At 43.9% G+C, this 23736-nt stretch overlaps 1 protein-coding gene, 1 long non-coding RNA gene and 1 pseudogene across 3 annotated transcripts in view; 1 reads left to right on the top strand and 2 right to left on the bottom strand.

The window, feature by feature from the left end:
- Positions 1–77: 77 nt before the first annotated feature.
- Positions 78–15171, bottom strand: Errfi1 (ERBB receptor feedback inhibitor 1). 2 transcript variants are annotated; one of them, NM_001356323.1, is made up of 4 exons: positions 14862–15171; positions 3698–3892; positions 3527–3603; positions 78–2651 (listed from the first exon to the last, which is right to left on the bottom strand). In NM_001356323.1, the coding sequence occupies exons 2-4, from the start codon at positions 3817–3819 to the stop codon at positions 1465–1467; spliced, it is 1386 nt and encodes a 461-aa protein (NP_001343252.1). In that variant the 5' UTR covers positions 3820–3892; positions 14862–15171; the 3' UTR covers positions 78–1464. The 2 variants fall into 2 exon arrangements, with proteins under 2 accessions (NP_001343252.1, NP_598514.1); NM_133753.2 differs by lacking the exon at positions 14862–15171 and adding an exon at positions 13696–13897.
- 1700045H11Rik (RIKEN cDNA 1700045H11 gene) overlaps positions 14018–23736 on the top strand; it is a 26725-nt gene continuing 17006 nt past the window's right edge. Inside the window, exons 1-3 of the long non-coding RNA NR_040649.1 lie at positions 14018–14141; positions 16308–16396; positions 19058–19180. This is a non-coding gene — a long non-coding RNA (RIKEN cDNA 1700045H11 gene). The remainder of the gene's footprint in view (positions 14142–16307; positions 16397–19057; positions 19181–23736) is intronic.
- Rps15a-ps3 lies at positions 21426–21877 on the bottom strand (annotated as a pseudogene).

The raw sequence follows: 23736 nt of genomic DNA, 5'->3' as shown, positions 1-23736 counted from the left end.
AAACACTCTTCTGTCATGCTTTAAAAATATTATCAATTGCTTGAGACATCCTATAAGAGTTTAGACAAGACACATTATTAACGGTGTCATAAATAAGTAATATAACTTTATTAAAATGAAAAGACAATATTCAAAATAATGCAACAAAATGAATAAATCCTTTGTCCAATACTGTACACACAGTGCGGAGATCAGTGCATTTTTCTAAAGCATGTTTTAACCTTCATTTAGTTCATACTAAAGTAAGCTTTAAATAGCTCAAATAATGTCATTCAGCAGTTTAAACTGAACAGCTTGTTGGGACATGGCAGCAGTGTCCCTGCTAGCAAGCACCTTCTCTTTGTGTTTATCTGCACAAGATAAACAATCAGAGGATGTAAAAACTGAACACAAACTGCGTGTCTCACTGAATCTCAGGGCAGTGAAGCAGCCAGCGTGAGTTTTCAAAGCAGGAAGATGCTGAAGTGACCTCTGGCATTAAGACGTTCTGTGCTATTGGTCAGAAGTGTTTCACTTAAAAAGCAAACAATCCCCAGGAAATACTGAATAGGAACCAGCAACACAAGACCAGCTCGTGTTGTCCTTTATTAAGTCTAAAAAACAAAAACAACGTACCATATATCCCCAAAGTAGCTCTCAATCATATGGCTGATCGCTGCACTAGTCTATCAAACTCAGACCCCAAACACTGATGGCCAGCGCAACTCCACTGCACTCTTGAAAGCCTCTTGCTACAACAGGCTGTTTCAGTGGATGGGAAAAGCAGGAATAGTATGGAAAAGTTATTCACCAAATCTGTCAATTTCCAAGATATGAGACACACACAGGTGATAACATGGTCCAGAAACTGCTGTCCTCTCCTCAACAAGACAAAACCCCAGAGCGACAAGTATTGGGCCATAGAAATGATCTCAACAAGATGTTACAGGCCTGGTGGAGAACACGCCCTGTCGTGTATGGAGAAGACTGCTGGCAGGGAAGGGGAAAACAAATTTATAGAGCAGGCCTGTATGCCAGGAATCTTTAAACTTAACAAATTTATAATCTGATCTAACAATATTGCTTTCTCCCATTTGCTCAATTCTCACACTATCAGGAGCTGTTCCTCCAGCTTGTTTGAATTGTTCTGAATACAGATTACTCTAAGAGTGACTAATTGGTTATCCTGCAGCTATGGTCTATGGTTACACCGCACTTTTATACATAGGTATATAATGTAGTCAAATGTAAAAGTTGCCCATTTTTCCCTCCCCCTAGCACATCTTTAAATCATACTTTTTTCTCCTATGCTGATAGATCAGGGACTCCCAGCATAACAGCACCTCATAACTGCTCTAAGCCTTTCTCATTAAGGCGGAGTCCACCAACTTCATTTTGCCACTTGACATTGTTCTACGAACCTCAAACTGGAAAACTGGGAGCCATTCATCCCATGTAACTTCTGTTGAATCATGACCCCCATATTTATGGAGAAACCACGTAGGATAAGTGTTTGCGCTTCCCGTGGCTACCCATATCTATTTTCATTCTGGAGGCCAGCTTTTCTGTGGCAGAGGCCATACCACAGGCAGCAGGTAATGGCTGAATTTGGGTGCTTGGGTTTGTTTCTTCTGCTTCCTTAAAATACTTTTCATATTTGTCCAGGTACGGTGGCCTCTCAGGTAGTAAGTAATAATGCGTTGAGCTAACCTTCTTCCCATTTTCAATAATGGGCAGGATGCAAGGAACCTTGTTGGCAGATCCTTCGCTGCTCTGTCTCTGCAGGGCTTTGCTGCTGACATACTTGGGGTCAGGAGCGAAGCTCTGTGTTGGGGGCATGACCCCATTGAGGTAAGACGGAAGGCTTTTAGGACTTGGGGTACGGGAGTTACTCCGAGACAAAGGTTCTCTCGGGGGGACTTTGGGAGGCCTATCTTCATCACTGTAGGTGTTGGAGGTCACTTCTGCTGACCACCGTCTATAGTCTGGCTTTGCTGGCCTAGGAGGTATAGGAACCCTGGGAGGGACCTCAGGCTTGTCTTCATCAGAGCTAGGAGAAGCTCTGTGTGTGCAGCTAGATATCCGAATGGCTGGCTTGTTAAATGACCCAGCTGGTCCTGAGTGAGACCTCCTTAATCTGCGATGGCTTTGAGGTGGGGGAGGGTTTGGGTCTGGAACAACTCTGTTCTGGTCAGATGCACAGCTAAGATCTGCCACAGAAACAGTTGGGCTGTCAAAATATGCATAGTTGATCTGGCCGCACCCACGGAAGCTGCGCCTGCCAGGAGCATCGTATTTGAAATCTGAAGGCGCAGAGTCTTCTAAAAGCAAGTCTGTGTCTGAGCTGGTGGTTAGAAGCTCTACCTCACTGTCGGCCTCATCCACACATAGGTCTTCAGAGATGGGCAGTGGCGGGAGCGGCCGAGAACCCCGATCACACAGAGCCGCACAGGGGAAAGGGGAAGGGCAGCTTTTAATGGGTGTAAGTGGAGGTGTGGAAGTGCAGACCCCATTCACTGAGAGTTTCTTAAAACCACACATAACTTGATCCTCTTCACGCTGTCCCGAGCTTTCACTTGGTGAGATAACAAGAGGGGGCAAGCTTGACCTTGGAGATGGACCACACTCTGCAAAGAAGTGGCCGCTCCCTGGAGCAGACCGAGCAGCACATCCTGAAACAACAAGCAATGCTCATCAGAGACCGCGGTCCTCGTCCTTCACCCTGGGAGAGCCCAGGACCTCAGCTTCCAGCTCTCTGCACAAGTCAGGGAAACACCTGACTGGTGTAACCCGGAGGACACCCATGCACCAACCACAGGTATAATTAGAGCCAGAGTAGGGGAACACACGTGATCTGGTTCAAAGAACAAATTATCTCTGCCATCTCCCTTGGACATGTGCTCGGCATACACCCACACGTCCCAGGCAAGTTCTGTGACGTGTACGAAATTCACAGGAGATGAACTGTGTAATTTACACGAGTGCCATGCTACAGCAAGCTTATGACATGCAGCAATACAAGGCATGCCGGCTGGCGTGAGGAAGCTGAGGTGAGGGAGGGAGGGAGGGCCTTCCTGCCAGCACATCGTAATTGAGTGAATGGACTCACTTGAAATGTGTTCACCTGATAAAAAGCTTTTGATACAAATCCAAGGGACATAATGTTCAAATTAAAATAACTGTACAGTTTTCTAAGTCTGATTACCATGTGACTGCCTGCACCTACTGCTTTCAAATGTGCATTCAGTACTAGTAATACACAAGACAGATACTGCCCAAGGTTAAGTCTGCATCAAACCTCAGAGTGAATTAATTGCTGATGTGGAGAAATCACAGTTCCACAGTTCTGTTTATGAATCAATGGCTCAGGTAGTAAAGGATAAGAAGGCATTGTCTTCAGAATCTGCTGCCACTAGGTGTCAGACTATTGTGGGAAACTGCTTAGGTTTCCTGCTTTAAGAAATACTGCTTGCTTGAGGACAGGGCAAAGCTTATCAGACTGCCAACTTCTTCACATGCTATTCCAGAGACTTTTATACATACATACCAACAGTTGTTAGGTGCTCCTGAGCAGGGGAGTTCAGATTGTAGGCCATGGTTATTGGATCAATATTTAAAAAGTTACTGAAAGCAAAGGAAAACATGTTGGTCATGAGCATGCTATCACTGCAGTATGAGGAACACACACAGAGCACAGGAGCACAAACTCTTGACTTACTTTTCAAACTCACTGTGACTGCCCCAGCAGGACTTCATATTCCCCAAGGCCTGACCATTATGGAGAAATCCAGTTTTTAATGGGACTCGAATATCCTGAGCAGCAACTCCTGCTGTTGACATTGTGCCCCACTCTGGGATGCCTTCAAATTTGTAAAGCCCAGGTGTTTTTAAGTCAACCAGTAGCTTTCATTCCCTGGGGAAATCAAGAACAAATGAGAGAGAGAATAAACAACATAATTCAGAAGTCGGATAGTATATATTGTAGCATAAATAATCAGAGGTGGAGGGAGATGGGAAAATTTGGTTATAGACGTTCTTCTAATTCTTATAAGGATACTTAAAATGTGGCCAGCAAAAAACAATTTTTGTTTTTATAAATACTAACTTGACACTTGAAAGGTTTTTCACAGAATGAGAAAGAATCAATTGCCAGGAAAGCCAACCCTTGCTGCAGAGCTTACCAGTTGCTCAACAAATCACAACTGCTTTCCAAAGCACACAAACCCCCTTCAGCCCACTAAACTGACTTTCTATGGCATGGCTCTACCAGGAAGGAAGCGCAGTGGATACTACCCATTTTTCCCAGGCTTAAAAAGGAATTTCAAGCTAGGCATGGTAATCCCAGCTCTTTCGAGGCTGAGGCAGGTAGGGTTCAAGGCCTGCTTGGACTACATAACAAGTCCTGTCTTACCCTCACTGATCCCCCACCCTGAAAACAACAAACAAACCTAAGTAATTTTAGAAAGTACCGTGCTCCACACAGGCTGAGCTGTCATTCACTAGAGCCCACTCAGGAGAGTCTCCAGCACTGAAACCCACCTCCCCACAGCCTAACATTCATTTGGACTCTGTATTTCGGGGTTGGTCACAGAAGACATATTCTCCAGCTATTACTTGCTCAAGAAATATACAGTCACATATGCGGATACAAATTTCTATCATCTTGTAAAAATCAAGTTCTGCAAGATTACTGGCTTCAGTGTCAGCTTTGGCTAGCTTCCTTCCTTTCAAAGACAAACTTAAGGGACATTGTTTGTGTTCTCCTTTGTGAAATACGCAGTAATTCATGTCCTCCTCCCTATAAGGCATGGACTACAAAAGCAAAATATATTTTTCTTAAACTAGTAGTTCCTTAATTTTAGAAATCCCCTTGTATCAGATGTTACCGGCCTGGAGTTCTCACAGGCGCATTCTAATTTTCTGTTTTTGATTCAGTACTCTGCAGATGCTAAAACCCACCAACTCTGCTGGCTTCAGATAGGCACGAGCATTTAGGAAGCTGGGCCTTTTCGCCTTTAGACAGCAGGATGTTATCTGCTGGCTGCCCAGAACACAGACCCCTTTGAGGTCTCCACACACATTGTCTACACAACTCTGCCATTAAATACTTGCAGACCTACCAAGTGCTAGTGCGGGACTAGGACCCCTGTGCTGAAGGAGCTACGCAGATGGACCTTCTTATTAAAATGATCAGCAACTAAACATGTACTACTTACAAATCTGGGCCCAGTGAACTATGGCTTCAGAACAAGTGGCTGAGGGTCCTAAGTACCTTTTAACCACAGGGACCTGGCTCAGTAAGTCTGCCAAAGGTAAACTATGTGGAAGGCATAGGGGTTCTTATTTTTTTAAGCTAATCTAAAAAAATACCCCATAGATGTTTACAAAAGCAGCTGTTTTAATACACAAGGCAGTTATTTTATTTCAAAGAGTCAAACCTTGTTTTGAAAAACCAGTCTCTCCGTCACTTAAGGAACCTCAGTATTAGGTCTTTGAGTCTTGGTTTTTTAGATTACTGAAATAAAACGGATGTGTTATTTACCATTGAGTAATTTAAAAAACACATTTTTAAAGAGGCTAGCCTCTCCCAGTGTATACTTAGCCAGGGTGTATCAAGCCCTTTCTAAATAGTCACAAACACTGAGAGACTACAGGGAAAGGATCTGTGTAATATGAAAATGAAAGGCAGGCGAGATGGGAGGACGACTGTGGTGGTTAAGTGGTTTGAAAGCACACGTTGGAAGATGGTTCATCCCGATTACAGGACAATGCTGCGGGGGACGAGGGAGGCCCAGCCCCCACCTGTAGGCCAGCCAACAAATACTACTAGTAATTACTGTGTCAGCCTCCCAGTGCCATCTACATCTTAGCTTTCAACAGAGTGATTGTGTAACTATCGCCTCTGCTCAAGTTGCCTTGGAATCCTAAACTTACACTTCAGTGGTCACTTAAAATTATTTATATGTTTTAGAAAAAGTTATTTTTTATTCATTGTTCCATCACCTACTTGTTAGCTTTCTTAAGGAAATTTTTTTTTTTTAGTATAAAAAGAATTGTGTTCACTAAGCCAGCTCACTTCTGACCACAATAGTTGTCTTTGTGTATTCATAGAAGGTGACCTGCCTCTAAATTTCAATGGGGAATTGTGAATGGGCCATGTTATGAAACTATCTGAACTTCCTACTTGCTTGCATGGCAGAAGCAAAGAGGGCAATATAACTGCTGTGCTCTCATCGTTTGGAAAATAACTTCAGGCTGTAAAACTCAAAAGAGCAACATGCCCCAGGTTTAAGGCTTAGATACACATACACTCTCTCATCCCTCCTGATGTTAAACTAAGGTTATGTTAGAAAACTGTTTGGAAGTCTCCTACCTCACAAGACAAAAAAGCCCAAGCCAGCATTCAGGTTGTATAATCCTGGTGGAGGCAGAGAAATCACTCTAGCCAATAAAACAACACAGTTTGCTCAAGTAAAATTCAACTAATGCTGCAGTGTTTACAATTGTATCCAAGTCCTCATAACTGTAAAACTAGCTCTACTTTTCAATTCATAAAGAAACTAACTGCAAAGATACATTTATGTATGAGTGTCAATATTTAAAAGTACAATATGGTATTCTATTATGAAAGCCAAGATCAAAATGAATGTCGATACAGGTTCACTGTGTAAACCAGGACCCAAATAACCTTCAGTATAACAATTTACATAATCATAAAACAATTTTAATGTGAAGTGACCAAAATGTAGTTAAATACCAGTACCTCATTTCTGCTAATTGCACTATATTTTAACTTTAAGATTTTGCTCTTAAAATCTTTTAATTCATTTCTATGGCTTCAAATCCACAGACAGTTCCTAAGGAGGTACGTGCAGTCTGACTTCCACTTCCACTGTGCATTTCTTATTGTCTGTCTGGTGATTATCTTTCCACTTGGATGGGCCTCTGGTATCTCACAAGTTCCAAACCCGATTCTTTGGGTCTCTTAACTTACCTCCCACCCTTTCTTGATCCAAGAGGATCATACTTCCTGAGGTACCTACCACTGTGAGCCTGAGTTAAGGCCAATATACATTCAACTGCCAACATCCATACAAAGTTTTTTTTTTTTTTTTTTTTTTTAAAGATTTATTTATTATTATATGTAAGTACACTGTAGCTGTCTTCAGACACACCAGAAGAGGGAGTCAGATCTTGTTACGGATGGTTGTGAGCCACCATGTGGTTGCTGGGATTTGAACTCTGGACCTTCGGAAGAGCAGTCGGGTGCTCTTACCCACTGAGCCATCTCACCAGCCCCCCATACAAAGTTTTTAAACTTCTTCTCAAAACTCTCTTCCTTCTCCTATTGGTTCCAATTTTTAGTCTGAAGATATTTAAACCATACTACAGCCAACAGGATCAAATCAATATTCCTTAATTGCCACCCCCAAAAGAACCTGTAAAAGCCTCTAAAAGCGCCTCAGCTGGCACAAAAGACCTCACAATGGCCTTTCCCTAACCTGCCCTGTTCAGCTCTAGCTGCTTTGAGCTTTAAGGCTTGTTCTCACACTGTGCTCCTTCAACAAGCCCCTCCTGTTATTAAAATCCAGGGCCAGTCTAGCTATTCTGTGCTACGCCAGGTTCCCCTCCTACCCTCCAAATCTAGGACTGGTGCCTGACATTTCCTCCCCCCTGTAGATCATATTAAGTGAACTGAGAAAATAGCCATCTCATGTTTTAAAATGTAATTATGTAAGATTCTCCCCAGGCTGAAGAGGAAAGCTAAGGGAAAAGCACAGATTTGTTCAGGGATCAACTCTGAATGTACTGTATGTAAGTTAGGCCTGTAATAACCTAACACATTTAGAATATCCCGAGTTCACCTTCTGGGTCCTCAGTGACAGTGTGTGGCTGAGTAAAAGGTCAGCATCAATGGCTGCTGGCGTGGCTTTCTCAATGGCTTCTTACTACAGACTTTTCACCTTTTCTTACATACTGTTCCTTTGGGCTTGTAATCTATCTATCTTTGTTTTATTGACACTTTAAAAATAAAAAAGTCACAATATACCAATAGCACACTGCACACTTTCTAAGGTGAACTCACATGTCTTTATCTTGAAAATACTTACTTTGAAACTGCTTTAACACACAAAGCTAGGCTACCTTAAGGCAGTAACCTAGATATGCTTACCTTGCCACAAGATCTTATTAATACATCTCAGGAGCAGTCCATGAGAGGAGGAGGGGCACATTTTTGTCTTACAACTCATCCAGTTCTGCCCAGTGCTTCCTTATTTAAGAGTGTGATGTAATTTCCTTCTTTCAATCTGGTTCTAGAACCTGATTTCTGTTTATTCAGAGTGATAAATGGTCTTTCCAGCTGCGTTTAACAATTGCCTACCTAGCTACTTCCATAATCAGGGAAGACAACTTCACTATAGAGCCAAGTTTATCGGAAGACACCGATTAGAAACGTTGCCACCTTTCATTACTTTGGATCTTCCTCAAATATACTACTTCCTATGCTCGCCGAGAAAATGAGAGGAAATGGAAATCAGTTTTATTTGCTGTGTTGTGGACTTAAATTAATAATGGAGAAAAATGACTTAGCATCTACCTGCACTCAGCATTATCCTGTTACACAGGAGGATCTAAAAATCATGGGATCCATCATACTTCTAGTCAATGTCTTACACATTTTGGCTGTAAATAGCGAGCATGTGTCTTCCTGGTTTGTGGAAGTTAAGGTAACAAACTGTTAAACGCAGCAAAGACTCTTCTGTGTCTTTGAATCAAGCAGGTGATATAATCTACACTTATTTACTGAAAGCAAAAGGGCGTTTGCACAGATATTTCAAGAGCAAAGGCCTGAATTCAAAGTTTTTCAGATTTAATTTTAAAAGCTATGATTTGGGGTTAAGGAAAGAAGGGAGCCAGGCTAAGGAAACTTCTTTGTTATAAGTTTACCATAGAAAAGCAGAACTCGCCTTTATATTAGCTGCATGAATGACTTCTAAAATAAAACACAACTACAGTGCTCATGCATGGAATCAAGTAAGATGTGATAGCTTCAGCAAATATTTCATAAATGCTGTCCAAAAGGATGCAAAGAAAGGATGGTTTGTGTGTTCTCGCCTCCACTAGATGACCTTCTATGTGCCCCACACATACTGATCCACTTACAGGTGGAGAAAATGGAGGCCACAAGGAAAAGAATTTATCTCCAGACTGACAAAATAAAAGCCAAATGATGAAACTTCTTCAATAATTCCGAAAACGCCTAGCTAAGTATTTAAGAAATAGCAAGCTGGTGAAAGCCCCATTAGTTCAACTCCTGTCTCAATAGCCTTGTGATTCAGTTTGTCCCTCAGGATTTTAGGGAGATACAATTACAAGCAGGGCAACAGCACTGTATTGTTTTGTCATTGGTATTTTTCCTACAGAGCACAACAATCAACAGTACCATCCACAGACACAGGCAAGCACACACGGCATGGAAGAGCATTTCTTTCCGACATATGCAATGCACTGTACCTGTGAATGATGTGTGGATTCTGTTGTAATCTTAATGACAATGACCACAATGGGCTAATGATGGGAAATGAGTCTTTAAAACTTCAAGTTTATTTAACAAGCATTTAAATAACCCAATGGACAACTCAGGAGAGTTAAAATTAATACATAGGTGATGATAATGACATTCATAGGATACTGTCTGTCAGGAAGGTTTTCAGTTTTATCCTTGTAGCAGCCCTAAGGTAGGTGGGACACTACTCTCAATGACAGACGAGGAGCTTCTGCAACTAGATCTGACTCGGCTCCGGTGAGCCACAGTAATGCCACGGCTTACTTCAGGAAGCTTGGCCTCAAAGTTTATGCTCTCGACCATACCACAGCCTCTCTTTTAAAGTCTTAGGCTCTTCAAATTACTGGAACAAAATGACTTAAGATACACACTTGACTCCTCTGAATAAGGCAGGTACATTTTTTGGAGGGATTCTATTTGGTGTTCCCTTAGATAACCTGTAGCCTATGAAAGTTCCCATTTCACTTCCTCACATTTTCCTACTAAAAGTTATCAGTTATATACTTGGCCTAGATATCTAAAATGGGCAGATCAAGGTATAATCATCTATGACCAACTGGAATAATTCTTTTGATGCTCTTTCATCTTTACTGATACAATGCCTCGCCACAATGGAATCTCAGACATAGTCTCTGACCTCGCACAGGTTTACCACATATATCCAAGAAGCTTCCTTTAAACTCTCTCATTGCATGGATCCCAATGAAACCATTATAACTTTGCTCTATCACAAAACCTAAAATTCAGGCTGAAGAGATGGCTCAGCAGTTAAGAGCACTGACTGATCTTCCAGAGGTCCTGAGTTCAATTCCCAGCAACCACGTGGTGGCTCACAACCATCTGTAATGGAATCTGATGCCCTTTTCTGGTGTGTCTGAAGATAGCTACAGTGTATTCATATAAATAAAAATAAATAATTTTTAAAAAAATCCTGAAATTCAGTAATAGGATTCTTTTATCTGTAAAGCACTCTACAAATTACAAAGCTCTCTCTTATATACTATCTACACATCCCTGTAAGAGGCAGGAATTATAATCTCCATTTTTGCTTTAAAGAAATGAAGTGAGTTGAGACACCCTGCTGACTGAAGCATCCTACCTGGGCTGTTCTGCGCTGTCAGCCAGCCAGCGCTCTCTTCACCCACTCCTCCTTTCTATCGTCATTTTAGGCAATAGCCTTGGTTCTCCTAATATTCTTGCTGACCTAAAATCATGTTTCTATAAAAAGGAGGGCTACATAAGACCTATGTGCTAGCTACCTGCAATGACAGGAACTGGAACTCAGCTTTCTTCAGGTCAAACTCTAAGAAAGCAAACATTTATTTTCACAAATACATAGGAATGCTTCTTCTGGACTAGATTCATCAGATGAAGAAAAATGGTTGTTGGCTGATGAGGCCATCTAACGAGGATGAGGATAATTTCACATGGGGTTATCTCTCAAGGAAATGAGCAGGGCACAATGGCAGGATAAGGAGGCAGAGAGCTTATTTACACAGGTGGTCAGGGGAGGCCTCCACAGATAGGCGACATTCACAACTGATTTCCTTTTTTTATTTAGTTTTTTGTTTTGGTTTTCCAGACAAGCTTTCTCTTTGTAGCTCCAGCTGTCCAGACATCACTCTGTAGACCAGGTTGGCCTTAGAACTTAGAGATCTGCCTGCCTCTGCCTAGTGCTACTGCTAGGATTAAAGGTGTGTGCCACAGTGCTAAGAACTGATTTCTTAAATAACATAGCCAGCCATGAGACGAGGCCAGAAAAGAACATGTGAATTAAGAATCTGTAACTTGTGAAGTTTCTTCTTAGCTATGGGTTGTAAGAGCTTTTGAGCAGGAAGCTAACCATCCTATTTCCAAACTGAAAAGGGCTCGAATTCCACATTTTAAAGATATATTCAGCAAGGCCTGGGAAATCAGTCACTTTGCAATAGTCCCACTCCAATTTTACAGTACAAAGGAATTGACTAAAATATCAATGAAGACTCCTAATCTTGTCTTTTGAAGTTTGAATCCCACACTTTTTTTTCTTAACACCCATCCTGTTAAGCTAGTAATTTATAGTTTAGACCCTGAAGTTCACCAGTTTTATCCACATCAAGTTTAAACTGTGGGAATGATGCCAGAATACCACAGGTGGATGGTTTTTATCTAGTTACTGTTCATTAGCTTTCCCATGTCCTGGCCAAATGTCTGCAAAGGATGCTATCTACGTGCATCTGGATGGTGAGGCACCAGTTCATATTTATGGAGATTAGGAGCAGAGCTGCTTCTCTGGTAGAGGGAGCCAGGGACATTCAAATTCCTAGAATTACCCTGGGCACCACCTTTCCCTCCTCTGCTTGCCTTTCCAAAGCAACCTGATGTAGGTATGCTGACAATCAGGTCAGTTGCAAGCTGGTGTGGTGCACCTGTAATTTAGGGAACTTGCTTTTAAAAGCTACTATTAGTATGAGCTGAAAGGCAGTATTCATCTAGTACAGCTTTGGAGAAGTGGCAATAAAGACTCAGTTTCATAAAACATAAAACACCTAGAGACTACGACATAATTAAGTCATACAAAAGGCTCACCAGTATCTACTATGAACCCAAAGTAGGAAATCCAACTCATTAAAAAACAATAATTCTACCTCTCAAAAATATGAGAAATCCAGACATTTCATAGCAGCTATTAACAAGGAACAACAGATTTTCTTTCCAAACCTTATCAGTTCTTGGACCAATCCTGTTAAGCCTTAAAATGTAAACCATGCTTTCCTGCATGTATTTAATCAACATGAACTATATTCAAGGCTGTGTAAAATAAGAGCTGTTCAGGGCATTTTCCAGCCCTTAAGGAGTTTACCATCTGATTTATTTGCCAAGATACAGATTTACAGTTTGAGATTTTTACCACTGATCAGCAAATGTCCACCAGTGCACAGGAGAGGGAGTGAAGGCCATGACAGAGTGCCCAGCCTTTTTAAACATCTTCATGTATTTCCTCTCAAACCTGATAATATCCGCCAGAGTTGACAGGTTAGTACGAAACCAGCTTATTCCTTACAAAATTTGCTCTTTTACTGATAAAGGTATTTAGATTATCTTTGGTCTCTATTTTGGTAAAATCTCTCTTAAAATCTCCATGTTTCAAGAAAAAAAAAAATTTAAAGGCAAGAGCCACCACAGTGAACTCAAAAATGTCCCAGTCTTAATAGATGCATATTCACTATACCTGTATAGACTTAAGGAAGTGTAAAACTGTAGAACTTTTCTTTTTTCTTTTTTTTTCCAGGATGAAAAAAAAAAAAAAGGCAATTTATACCTCACCTTTCTTCACCCCTGACAGTTGCCTGGAAACCAGTCCTGCCCTACCTGTGCTACAGGTGTACCTCCCGTCACATCTCTTTTAAAGCTACAGTCTCTATTCTTACTACACTTAAGTTTATGACTAACAATCTATTCACATTTTTATCAGGTAGGAGACTGGTTTCTTTCAAGCAATGATGAAATCCTAATAAAGACTGAGGAAGCACCCATCCAGCACCACCAATCACGATTAATTTGAACAAAGATAGGATATACGTATAAAAACAGGATACTGCCAAGGAGCCTTGGCGTTTGAACAGTTCTGTCTGCATTTTCACTCCTTTAATATATAAGTCATTTAAGGCAAAGAATCATGTTTCTGGAGAGGAAAAGGCCACGGAACAACTCGGATGAATTAAAACAAATATTTTTTTTTAAAGGGGAATGACCTTCGTCGCCGAGTCTCACCGAGACTCAAGACTGGTACCAACCAGGGACTAGCAATCTCCGAGCCCACCCGCGACAGCTTCTCGCAGAAGCTTTCCGGGCCGGACCGACGGGTGCGCGGGGTGAGAGGGAAGATGGAGGGGGCCGCAGCAGTTCCACCGCATCCCTGGGCCGCAGCTGCACCGGGAAGACCGTGGAGCCGCCGCTCCGGAGCCCCAGGCTGTGGAGACGTGTCGTGTGCGCGCCGGTGCATGGCCCCGGCGAGAAGCCGAGGGCGCCCGCGGCCCGCCGCTCCTCACGCACCCCGGCCCATCCCGGGAAGCGGAGTGCCGGAGGCTCCGGCTCCAGCCCACCGCCCGTCCGCCCGCCCTCCGCGCCCCGGCCCCACGTCTCCCGACGCCCGCCAGGCCCCTTACCCCAAGGGAGCGGGACCCCGCGGCGCCCTCCCGCGCATGTCCGTCCCGGCTGGCTCAGCGCCGCGGGCTTAGGGGCCCGAGCATCGCGCAGGCGCCTCGCCGCTCTCTTGCCCTCGCTCTTTCTCTCTGCTCGCTCGCAGGCTATGCTCGCGCTCGCTCGCTCGCACAGCTCACGCTCCGCGCCTCGCACTCGGCCGCCGACGCCGGCGCAGCCGACGCCCGTATTTATACGGTGAGCGACAACGTGACGTCAACGCCCGCAGCCCCGCCTCCTTCACGCAGCCAATCCGGGCGGGCGGACGCTTAAAGGGGCGATGCCGCTACCGAAGAGTTTGCGTGGGGCCCGCCGGGCGGCGCTAGCAGCCTCGTCTCCTGAGGGGACGTTTCTATTTGGGCCGCCTCTGTGCGAGCTGCCTAGCCTAAGGACACCGAGTTTTCCTTAGAAGGTTGTGAGCGGCCCTGTTTCCATCCCCGGGGAGGGAAGTGACGCTGAGATGCACTTGGATCCAAGAAACTCAGGGAGCGGGAGAAAATGGGGATTGGAGAGGAGAGGGGCACCCCGAGGTGTATATATGTGTGTGTGTGTGTATGTATGTATGTATGTATGTATGTATGTATGTATGTATGTATGTATGTATGTATATCGAGGGATGGTCGAGGGATGGCGAGGAGAGTGATGAAGAACGGAGGGGGACGGTGAGGAACAACGAGGGACTGCTGTGATGATGCGAGAGAGATGAAGGGCGCTACAACCAGGGATGGATGACCATGAAGAAAGTGGTCTCTGGGAAAGAGGGCAGCGGACTGAGGGGCAGTAAGGGACAAAATGCGTCTGAAGACAGGAAGGGGCAGGGAGTGTCTGGCTAAGGACAATAAGGGATGGAGGGGCAGTGAGGAGCAGTGTGAGGCACTGCGGGACTTATAGAGAACCTCACTAATTGATCTAGGTAGTTAAGGGACGGTGTGGGAAAGGAAGGGACAGAATGGAAAGGTGAGGGGCAGCGCAGAAAGGTGAAGGACAAAGGGGACTGGGCAGTGGGCCATGCTGTGTGGGCAGGATCAGGGAGGCCTCACTCCAGGCTCCTCTGTACTTGGCTTGGCCTCCAGCAAGGCTAGGCTGATCCCGGGCACCTCCCCCAAACCTGCCCCCAGCCCTCTTGGCTTACCTGTCAAAGTGCTGTTCTCCATGTCTTTTGGCCCCAGGGTGGCCGCTGATGCCCAAGGACAAAACGCCATCAAGTCTACAGGGAGGAGGGTTCGTGGGGCAGAAATCCGGTGATGCAACTTAGGTTTATAGTTTAACCGTAAAATAAATAATACAATGATAAACCAGAGTAGTTCAAGAAAAAAGGCAAACAGACAGAAGCCCTCCAGTTTGGACTAGTACAAATTCCTCTTAATGGCACTCCACAGAGTAGAGAGCGCAGACCTATGGCTGACCTCTGTGGTCCGCACACAGAGCCCTTCCTGCACTGCAGCAAGAATGCCTGATAGTTATAGGCTTAGCACCACCTAATTGAGCCAGTTTAACATATGGAATGAGGTGCTGGCCTCATTATCTGGTTAACTATTAACTTTGTGCCCCACGAACCAAGTTGCTTCTTCCAGTATTGACTTGATTTTTTTTTTTAATTGAACTCAAAGGCCTTAACTTTAAACTCAAGGCCTGATGCACTGGATTTTTAAAAAGAAAAGAAAACTCTAAAGTCTTGCTTTGCCCACTCTCAGCGGCAGGCTACCAGGATGTTAGAAGGTTCCTCCCCTCTTTCTGATGGTCCCTACTGGCCTGTAGGGGCTGCTGGGTTGCTTCCACACCCACGCTCCTAGCAATTCAATTCTCCCATCTTTTCTTATGGCCATTCTCTTAGTAGTATTTTAATCTTATGGAAATTGGTCATTGCCACATTGTCTATTTATTATTTACTATTTATTAACATTTATTATTTACTTGTTTAAGTTTTGGTGGGTTTTAAGACAGTTTTACTCTGTAGCCCAAGCGGGCCTACAACTCACTCTACACAGCTCAGGTTAACCTCAAGCTTGGTCATCCTTTGGGCTCCAGTGTATTGAGATTTACAGGCATGAAGTCAACACGGCCAGCTTGACTCGGTTTTGTTGAAAGTCACAGAAAATCCTCTTGCCCCCCACCTTTGCTATTCCTGTTTTATCTGTATGCTATGTAAATAGCCTCCCTGTCCCTCCTTGTGTGTGTGTGTGTGTCCTCCCCTCCGTGTGTGTGTCTATGTGTCCTCCCTCCGTGTGTGTGTGTGTGTGCATGTATGTATGTGCATGTGTGTCCTTCCCTCCATGTATGTAATGTGTATGTGCCTATTTGTATGTGCATATATGTGTGTGTATGTGCATGTATGTATATGTGTATATGCTTGTTTGTATGTGTGTGTGTGTGTGTGTGTGTGTGTAAGATCTCCCTCAGAACAAGCCCTCACAGTAGAGCATTTACTATATGGGAATTCAGTGAGGTCCAGTTTCATCGGAGAAGAGCCCTAGTTACTCTGATTTCCAGTTGCCACAATGCAGTTGTAATGTGTGCTCTAGCCTTATTAGCATGCTTTTATATTCCCCTATTCACAAAACAGTGATAATCTCCACAGCAACCGCGGGATACACCCCTCTGTAGAGAAAGAAGACCAACAAGATCCTCCTTCTGCACTTGGGAGCTGGAGGATGTGCTCATGTTTTGGTAAATCATCATCAAAACAAAACAAAAAAAAAAAAGTCAGAGAATCACTTGAGTAATTCACGATTAATCTGGGTTTTTCCTTGGACCAACTTTAAACTTACAACAGAAAACATTTAGTTTCCTAGTTTTTCTGAGGGGAGGCAATTAGAGCTTCTACCTCACTGACTTTAGCTCATAATTATTCATACACTGAAGCTTTCTCAGCTGTGGAGGAAAATGTATACTCTACAGGCTACTTAGCGGTGTTGTATAATGACGCTGTTATACCAGAAACGCTGTGGAAGAGTTTGAGAAGAGTTCAAAGTGAAAATGCTCAGCCAGTCATGTGACAGGGTCCTGGAGGATTGATCGCGTACTGTTCATTGACCTTTAATAGTTCAAACGCCAGGACGGAGAGTTAGAGAAACGCTCTCCTTGCCTCCAGCCTATCTTGTTCTAAATTGTCTCTGTCTAGAAATTGAAAGCTTTTCCCCTTTCCTTTCCTTTCCTTTTCTTTTCTTTTCTTTTCTTTTCTTTTCTTTTCTTTTCTTTTCTTTTCTTCTCTTTTCTTTTCTTTTCTTTTCTTTTTGTTCATTTCCTCTTTCTTTCTTTCTGTCTGTCTGTCTTTCTTTCTTCCCCTTTTTTCAAGACAGGGTCCCTCTTTGTAGCCCTGGCTGTCCTGGAACTCACTTTGTAGACCAGGCTGGCCTTGAACTCAGAGATCCACCTGCCTCTGCCTCCCGAGAGCTGGGGTTAAAGGTTTTTGCTACCATAGCCCAGCTCCAAGTTTTCACTTTGTTAAAGTCTTTCAAAGTTTGCTTTGCTTTGAGGCCGTTCCCCCCCAAAGAATTCTGATTAGCTGGTTTCTTTAAAAGCAGAATTGAACACAGTATCTTAAAGCATTAGTTTTTTTTTGTCATGTTGACCCAGTTTGTCAGTTTGCACCATTCCACTCTTGGAGTAAGAACAAGGTTGGGGTTCTGGCTCAGGAGCCTGAGACTCATGTGGGGTACTTTCCCCTTGCTCTCTCAAAGAAATCCAGCATGTCTTGCCTAAGCATAAATGTGTCACATGGAACTTTAGCGAATGTATGTTTATATTTTGCTCTTGGCAGCCTATATAAAAAAGTACACACATTTTTGTATTCTTCTTGTCTTTTATCTACTTCCTTTAAAGACAAATATTTAAGAGAGAAATACTTTTTGCATTTCCTTATTAATCATAGGGCCTTTGTTTCTGTCAATAGAGAATGCATATCACACACTTTTCACTAGATGTAGATGAGCGCTATAAAAACGCATGCACGGTGGAAAATTTACATTTCTTAGTTGTCACCTGATTAGTGTACCACACTGTTGGAAACAACCACACATAGGCATGCGTAGGCACACACACATATCTGCAGCAAACTCTGTCTTATTTTAAAGCCTGCATGAGCACCTGAGATTCAGAGTCCAGATGGCTCAGCTGGTAAAGGTGCCGGGTGCCAACCCTGATGACCTGAGTTCAGCCTCTGAGACTCACAGGCTGGAAGGAGAGGGCTAAGTCCTTCCATTGCCTTCTGACCTCCACCTGTACTCACGCAGAAATGAGCAAATGAAAATTTAGAAAACTGTAAGAAATGCCTGGGAAGGAACTGAAAGGGGGCTTAGGGGTGGACTTGATCAGAGTACATTACAGACATGTATAAAATCCTCAGATGATGATGATAATAATATAGAATCCTGAGGCTCACTCATAAGGAGTGCTTCCTGATAGCAGAGGCCTCCACTGAGCCATGAACTTAACTGCTCCGTGAAAAGTACCACACGCATGCACGTGCATACACATACATACACACACAAACATGCACCACATACACACAGTGCACACACATACAACACACAACACTACATACACACACATGCACCATATGCCACACACCACACACACACAGACAGACACACAATGCACACACACATAATACACATACTCCACATACAGACATGTCCTATATACCACTCACACATAACACACACCAAACACACCACACACACAAACACAGGGTTTAGGGGTAACATGTGGCCTGTGAGAAGACTGAGTATGGTAGTTGTGTTAGAATTTTTGAGTCTGTAGTTTGGAGTGTTTTAGGGACAGGACCTGACTTCTTTTCCTCAGTATAAAGGCGGACTATGTCATTTGTTTTCAATTGAGTCACCTTTTGTGTACCTAAGGCTTCCTTAACAAACACTGCCTTTTCAATTCTAACCCATCTCTAGAAGCTTACAGATTTAAGACCTTTCCAGCAGCCTGTGCGTCGACTTACTTAGATACGGAGTCTAGACGTTTATTGAGTTAGTTTTCTCAAGTTTCTTTGCGTGTTTTCACAGTTAAGCTTGTGTCCGAAGAACACACTGTATTTCCTATTAGCTGGCCAGTAGGGTGTGCTCTAGTCCCTTGCCAAATTAATTAATTAAAATATTAATGTAAACTCTTCATTAAGAGATTTCGGAAACTAATTTTATGTCTTTGTGACTACCGGCACATGTAGGGCGTGTTTCTATAGACACACGTTACATATACATACATAGTACAGATGGAAAGTTTAATTATGCTGTTGAATAAAGAGAGCTTTATCTGCTTAGCACTTCAGCTTAGACCTAAAATAATTTGGTTTTTTTGTTTTTTTTTTATTATTCCAAGTAAAGATGAATAAGGAAGAGCTACAGTAGCAGGCATGGTGTTCCCTGCTTGTAATCCCAGCAACCTGGAGCTTGAGGAGGAAGGCTTGAGAGTCCAGAGCATCCTGGGCTACATCTGTCTCAAGTAAAAACAAAGTGGGAAGGGGTGGGGGAATGCAGTCTGTGGAAATGTGTGTTTGAACCATCACTTAGTCCTCAGAAGCAATAAGAATACGTCTTTGTGCAAATTATTTAACCTCTGGGTGTCCAGTAACTTGGAAATAGGAGTGGTTCTTACTCTAGTAGGGCTATTAGACAAACAGATTAACATGGTCAGCATGTAAAACATTGCTCAGGGACAGTTAGAGTTCAATAAATGTTGTTATGTTATTGGTTCTATTGTTAGCTTCATTGTTATGGTCATATATCCTCCGAGAGGTGTTTAAATATCTTTTGCTATAAAATTCCCCAATTCTAGATTGTTAACTATACCTGAAACAATCTGTGGAAGAGGTGATTTCATTGCCTCCAGAGCGCAATGATTGATGGGATGTTTTCCCTGACTTGTAGCATCTCCTCTTCCGAGGCAGTCAGATCTAACAACAGGAGTGAAGGTCCCAGCTTCTCACTAACCTGAAGGCAAGGTGTAAAGTGGCTCTTAAGTCTGTGGCATCTACCCCTCCGTTGCCATCACACACATGCGGGGCAGGGAGGGGGGGTGTTTCCCTCCAGAGCACAGTAGACTTCATCTGCACAGAAGCCTAAAGCCCCTGCAGAACCCTCTATGTGAATGGCTTTGTGAATTTCTCTGGGATGCGAGGACAATGGATATGCTCAATGATTGGGTATTAATATGAAGACATTTGTATAAAGATGTTCATAAACACACACACACACACACACACACACACACACACACACACACACACACCATGTCGCAGCACTGTAAAGCTGAGAGCTAGGTTGGTAAGATGATCTCTTTTCCTGAGTTTTCTTGTCCTTCATGGCTGCCTCACACAATGGGTTTCTTTGAGGAGTTAGCGAGCCCTCTGCTGCGGTGCTCCCTCGCGTGTGCTGCGCGGGTCTGGAGTAAATCGACTTCCCAGCACCCGAGTGGGAGAAAGAGCTGCTTCAACTGGTGTGACTGCTGGTTCTCACGGAAGAACTAAGTTGAAGTTCGGAACAGGGTGTGAGCGATGGGGCCGTGAACGTGGGGAGTCTGTTGTGTTTGTGGCTCATGGCAACCCTGGGATGCCCAATTAAAAAAACAAAAAAACTGTGAGCAGTGGAGTTTAGTCCTTGGTAAGGGGTATAACAAAGCATTCACTCACTCAAGTCAAATTTAGCAAGCTGCCTCCCACTTGTCAATCACAGATCTAGCACTGGGTATACACTGGTAAAAGAGTGAATATAATTTTTGTTTATATTATATTTGTTATATAGAAACTTACAGTCTAGTGGGAGAGAAAGATGGCAGACAATGGCGTGGTGGCACACACCTTTAATCCTGGTACAGAGGCAAAGGCATGTGAATGTCTGAGTTCTGGGCTAGCCTGGTCTAGGACAGCCAGAGCTAAATAGTGAGACTCTGTCTCATAAAATAAAACAAGTGCTAAGCCAGAGGATAGTGGTGACAGGAGATCGAGTGTATCAGGAGACCAAGTGTGTCAGGAGACTGTGTCAGAAGACTGTGTCAGAAGACTGAGTGTGTCAGGAGACCAAGTGTGTCAGGAGACCAAGTGTGTCAGGAGACCGAGTGTGTCAGGAGACTGTGTCAGGAGACTGTGTCAGAAGACTGAGTGTGTCAGGAGACCAAGTGAGCAGGGCTGGCAGTAGATGGGCGAGACATTCTGAGACCCTGGTGAAGTATGACAAGAGGTGGTCTATCTGAAGAGCCTGCAGAAAGGAATAGCCCAGCGTGGGAGAGAGCTTCGTGCAACAGGACAGCGGAAGGCTCAGGCTGAAAACAGGAGGAGGGCACCGCAGGCATCTCCAGCATAACTGATATGGAGAAAGGAGGTGGCCGCAGTTGGAGAGGAGCAGAATGAGATTTTAGAAACGGATTCCAAGCTTCTCATGGAGCTGGAATCAGCAGGCCTTTGAGATCTCGCCCACGAGAGACAGGAAGGGAGAAGTCAAGGATGAGCTGAGCTTTCTGTCTTTAAGTGGCTGGGTGACTGTGCTGATGGAGATATAGGGAGAGACAGAGGGACTTCGAGTTAGAGCACAGGTGGGACTGGCGAACACGGTCTGATTCTGGCATTAAAGCTGTCGCTCTCCATTCCTCAGGCTACGCTTTTCTCATCATGAATGAATGTGTTTGACACCTTCGAGGTTGCATGGTTGCACATGCATGTGTGGGTTTCCCAAGTTCTTCTTTTTTTTTTTCACAGTCCACGAAGGCTTTTTATTTATGCTTTACATTTAAAAAAAGAATCCCAGGATTTTCCCTCCTGTATGTTTTCGTCTTGCCTCTTCATGGTCCATAATGCTAGCCGAGGTTGTCAGCACAATGAAGCCAAACTGACGTGAAGGGAGCAGGTTGTTCTGCCATTTCTCTAGGTCTTTGAGTTGAACATCAAATCTAGGGCTTATAACGCCACACTTGTTCAACCTTCCTGTGAGGTTCACAACGATCTTCCCAGCTCTGTGATCATCAATGATCTAGAATTCACCAATGTACCCGTGCTTCATCATCACGGTTAAGAACCGAACGATGACTTTAGAACATGGCCTGATGAGGACCTGACGTTTGCCTCTCTTCTCAGCGTTGTTGATGCTCTTGAGAACATCCGCCAGAACATTCATTCGCACCATGGTGGTGGCGAGGGAAGATGGCAGAAAGCCAAGTTCTTGATACGACATTAAGGCGAATGAGTTTTGCTCTGTTGTGCCTTAGGGGATTGTGAGTAGTGAAAGCCACTGGGAAAATACAAGACCGGAGCTTAGATTCCCTGATTTGGGGACATAAGAAAACCAGTGCTGTTAGCGAGCTCTGCCTGCTGCATCAGGAGACCCGTCAGGACATCCGAGGTGACCAGTGCTCATTCCACGAATATTTAACAATTGAATGCATTTCAGATGGCCATACCTTCTAAGAGTAAAAATTAGAGCAATTTCCAGTCATTTTGAGCTTTCTGGAGGCGTCTCCTCCCCTTCAACGATTTCGTCCACCTCCTTAATTAGAGCGCAGGACACGCAAGCAACCACCTTGATTATAGGTATAGGCTTAATCCTAGGATGAGATGTGGATGAGCAAAGTAGCCCAAGAGACAAAAAAAATGTAAAGGAAGATTCACTGGAGAAAAGCCAGAGACTTGACATCCTTACAAAAGCTTCAAGAATTAGATGGAAGCACTCTAAAATAAGCAAACAGCCGCAGACAGAGCAGGCTTTTATGCCCAGAGCCCTCAATCAGCGATCCACAGCATGGCGGTAAGCTGGCCCAAGCAGAAAATGGAACGCCTATTCATATTCTCGCGAAGCTTTTATAAATAGGATGAATGTCTGAATTTGGGGATTAGCAATAATACCCAATAATAGCGGACACTTTGTAGCGTTTACTCAGGACTGGGCATGATGTAAGGTTTTAGATAAATTAACTTCCCATGCTGTTATACCATGGAACAAGGGGATGGTTAGCCAAGTTCTGTCAGCATTATTATTTTTTTTTCTTTTGCTACTAATAGATCTCTTCCCCCATAAATAACACGAGGCATTCAGTGGGTGGGCATGAAAGGACTGGGGGGTGAAGCCGAAGGCACAGCTCTAACCAGGGATTCCCAGGAGGCTGGTGGGGGCTGGCCTTCACTTGACTTTCAACTTCCCTCCTCTGTGATGGCTTCATTTTTAGGTTTCTTGGTGGCATAAGGACTGACAGCAGACCCTAACGCCCTCCAGCTAAAATATAAAGGAGCCTATTTTGTGGCTTGAACAAAACCCTGGATCCAAGTCTCTCTGGTCCAGACTGAAGGCCAGAGAAGTACACTGCTTCCATTGGAGAAGGCAGTTCTCAGACTGGCCAAGCCTGAGCAGGCACCCAGCTTTGTGACTGGCAGTACAAATGTCTTGTTTTCTCTCTGTGGCCCTGGGGAATGGTCACTCTGTAGCCCAGGTTGGCCTTGAACTCACAGGGATTGCTTCCCTCTGCTTCCCAAGTGCTGGGTTTTTGTTGTTGTTGTTGTTGTTTTTACCCTTTTGTTTAAATGTGTTTACTTATGACATTTTATGGGTGTCTCAGTTAACTTTTCTATTGTGAAACAAACAAACAAACAAACAAACCCACCACGACCAAAGCAACTTCCAAACATAAGCATTTAATTGTTTATAGTTTCAGAAGGTAAAGCCATGCTCTTCATGGCACAGAGCCCAGCAGCAAGCAGGCAGGCCTGGTCCTGGAAAAGAGTAGCCGAGACAGTGTCTGATTCACAACCATGAGGCAGCAGAGGAGGGAGCGAGGGAAAGAGGGAGGGAGAGATACATAGACAGAGAGAGAGAGAGAGAGAGAGAGAGAGAGAGAGAGAAATTGAGAGACAGACAGAGACAGAGAAAGGAGAGAGAACACTCAGCAATTGATAACTAGACTTCTGAAACCTCCAAGTCCACTCCCTGGGACACATACACCTCCTCCAACAAGGCTGTGAGCTGCCCAGCCCTTCTCAGACAGTTCCACAACTGGGAGCCAAACATTCAGATGTATGA

The sequence above is a fragment of the Mus musculus genome, chromosome 4, assembly GCF_000001635.26.
Source record: "Mus musculus strain C57BL/6J chromosome 4, GRCm38.p6 C57BL/6J".
NCBI classification, from domain to species: Eukaryota; Metazoa; Chordata; class Mammalia; order Rodentia; family Muridae; genus Mus; species Mus musculus.
The sequence above is the reverse complement of the archived record's forward strand: the minus strand, read 5'-3'. Positions and strand labels throughout refer to the sequence as shown.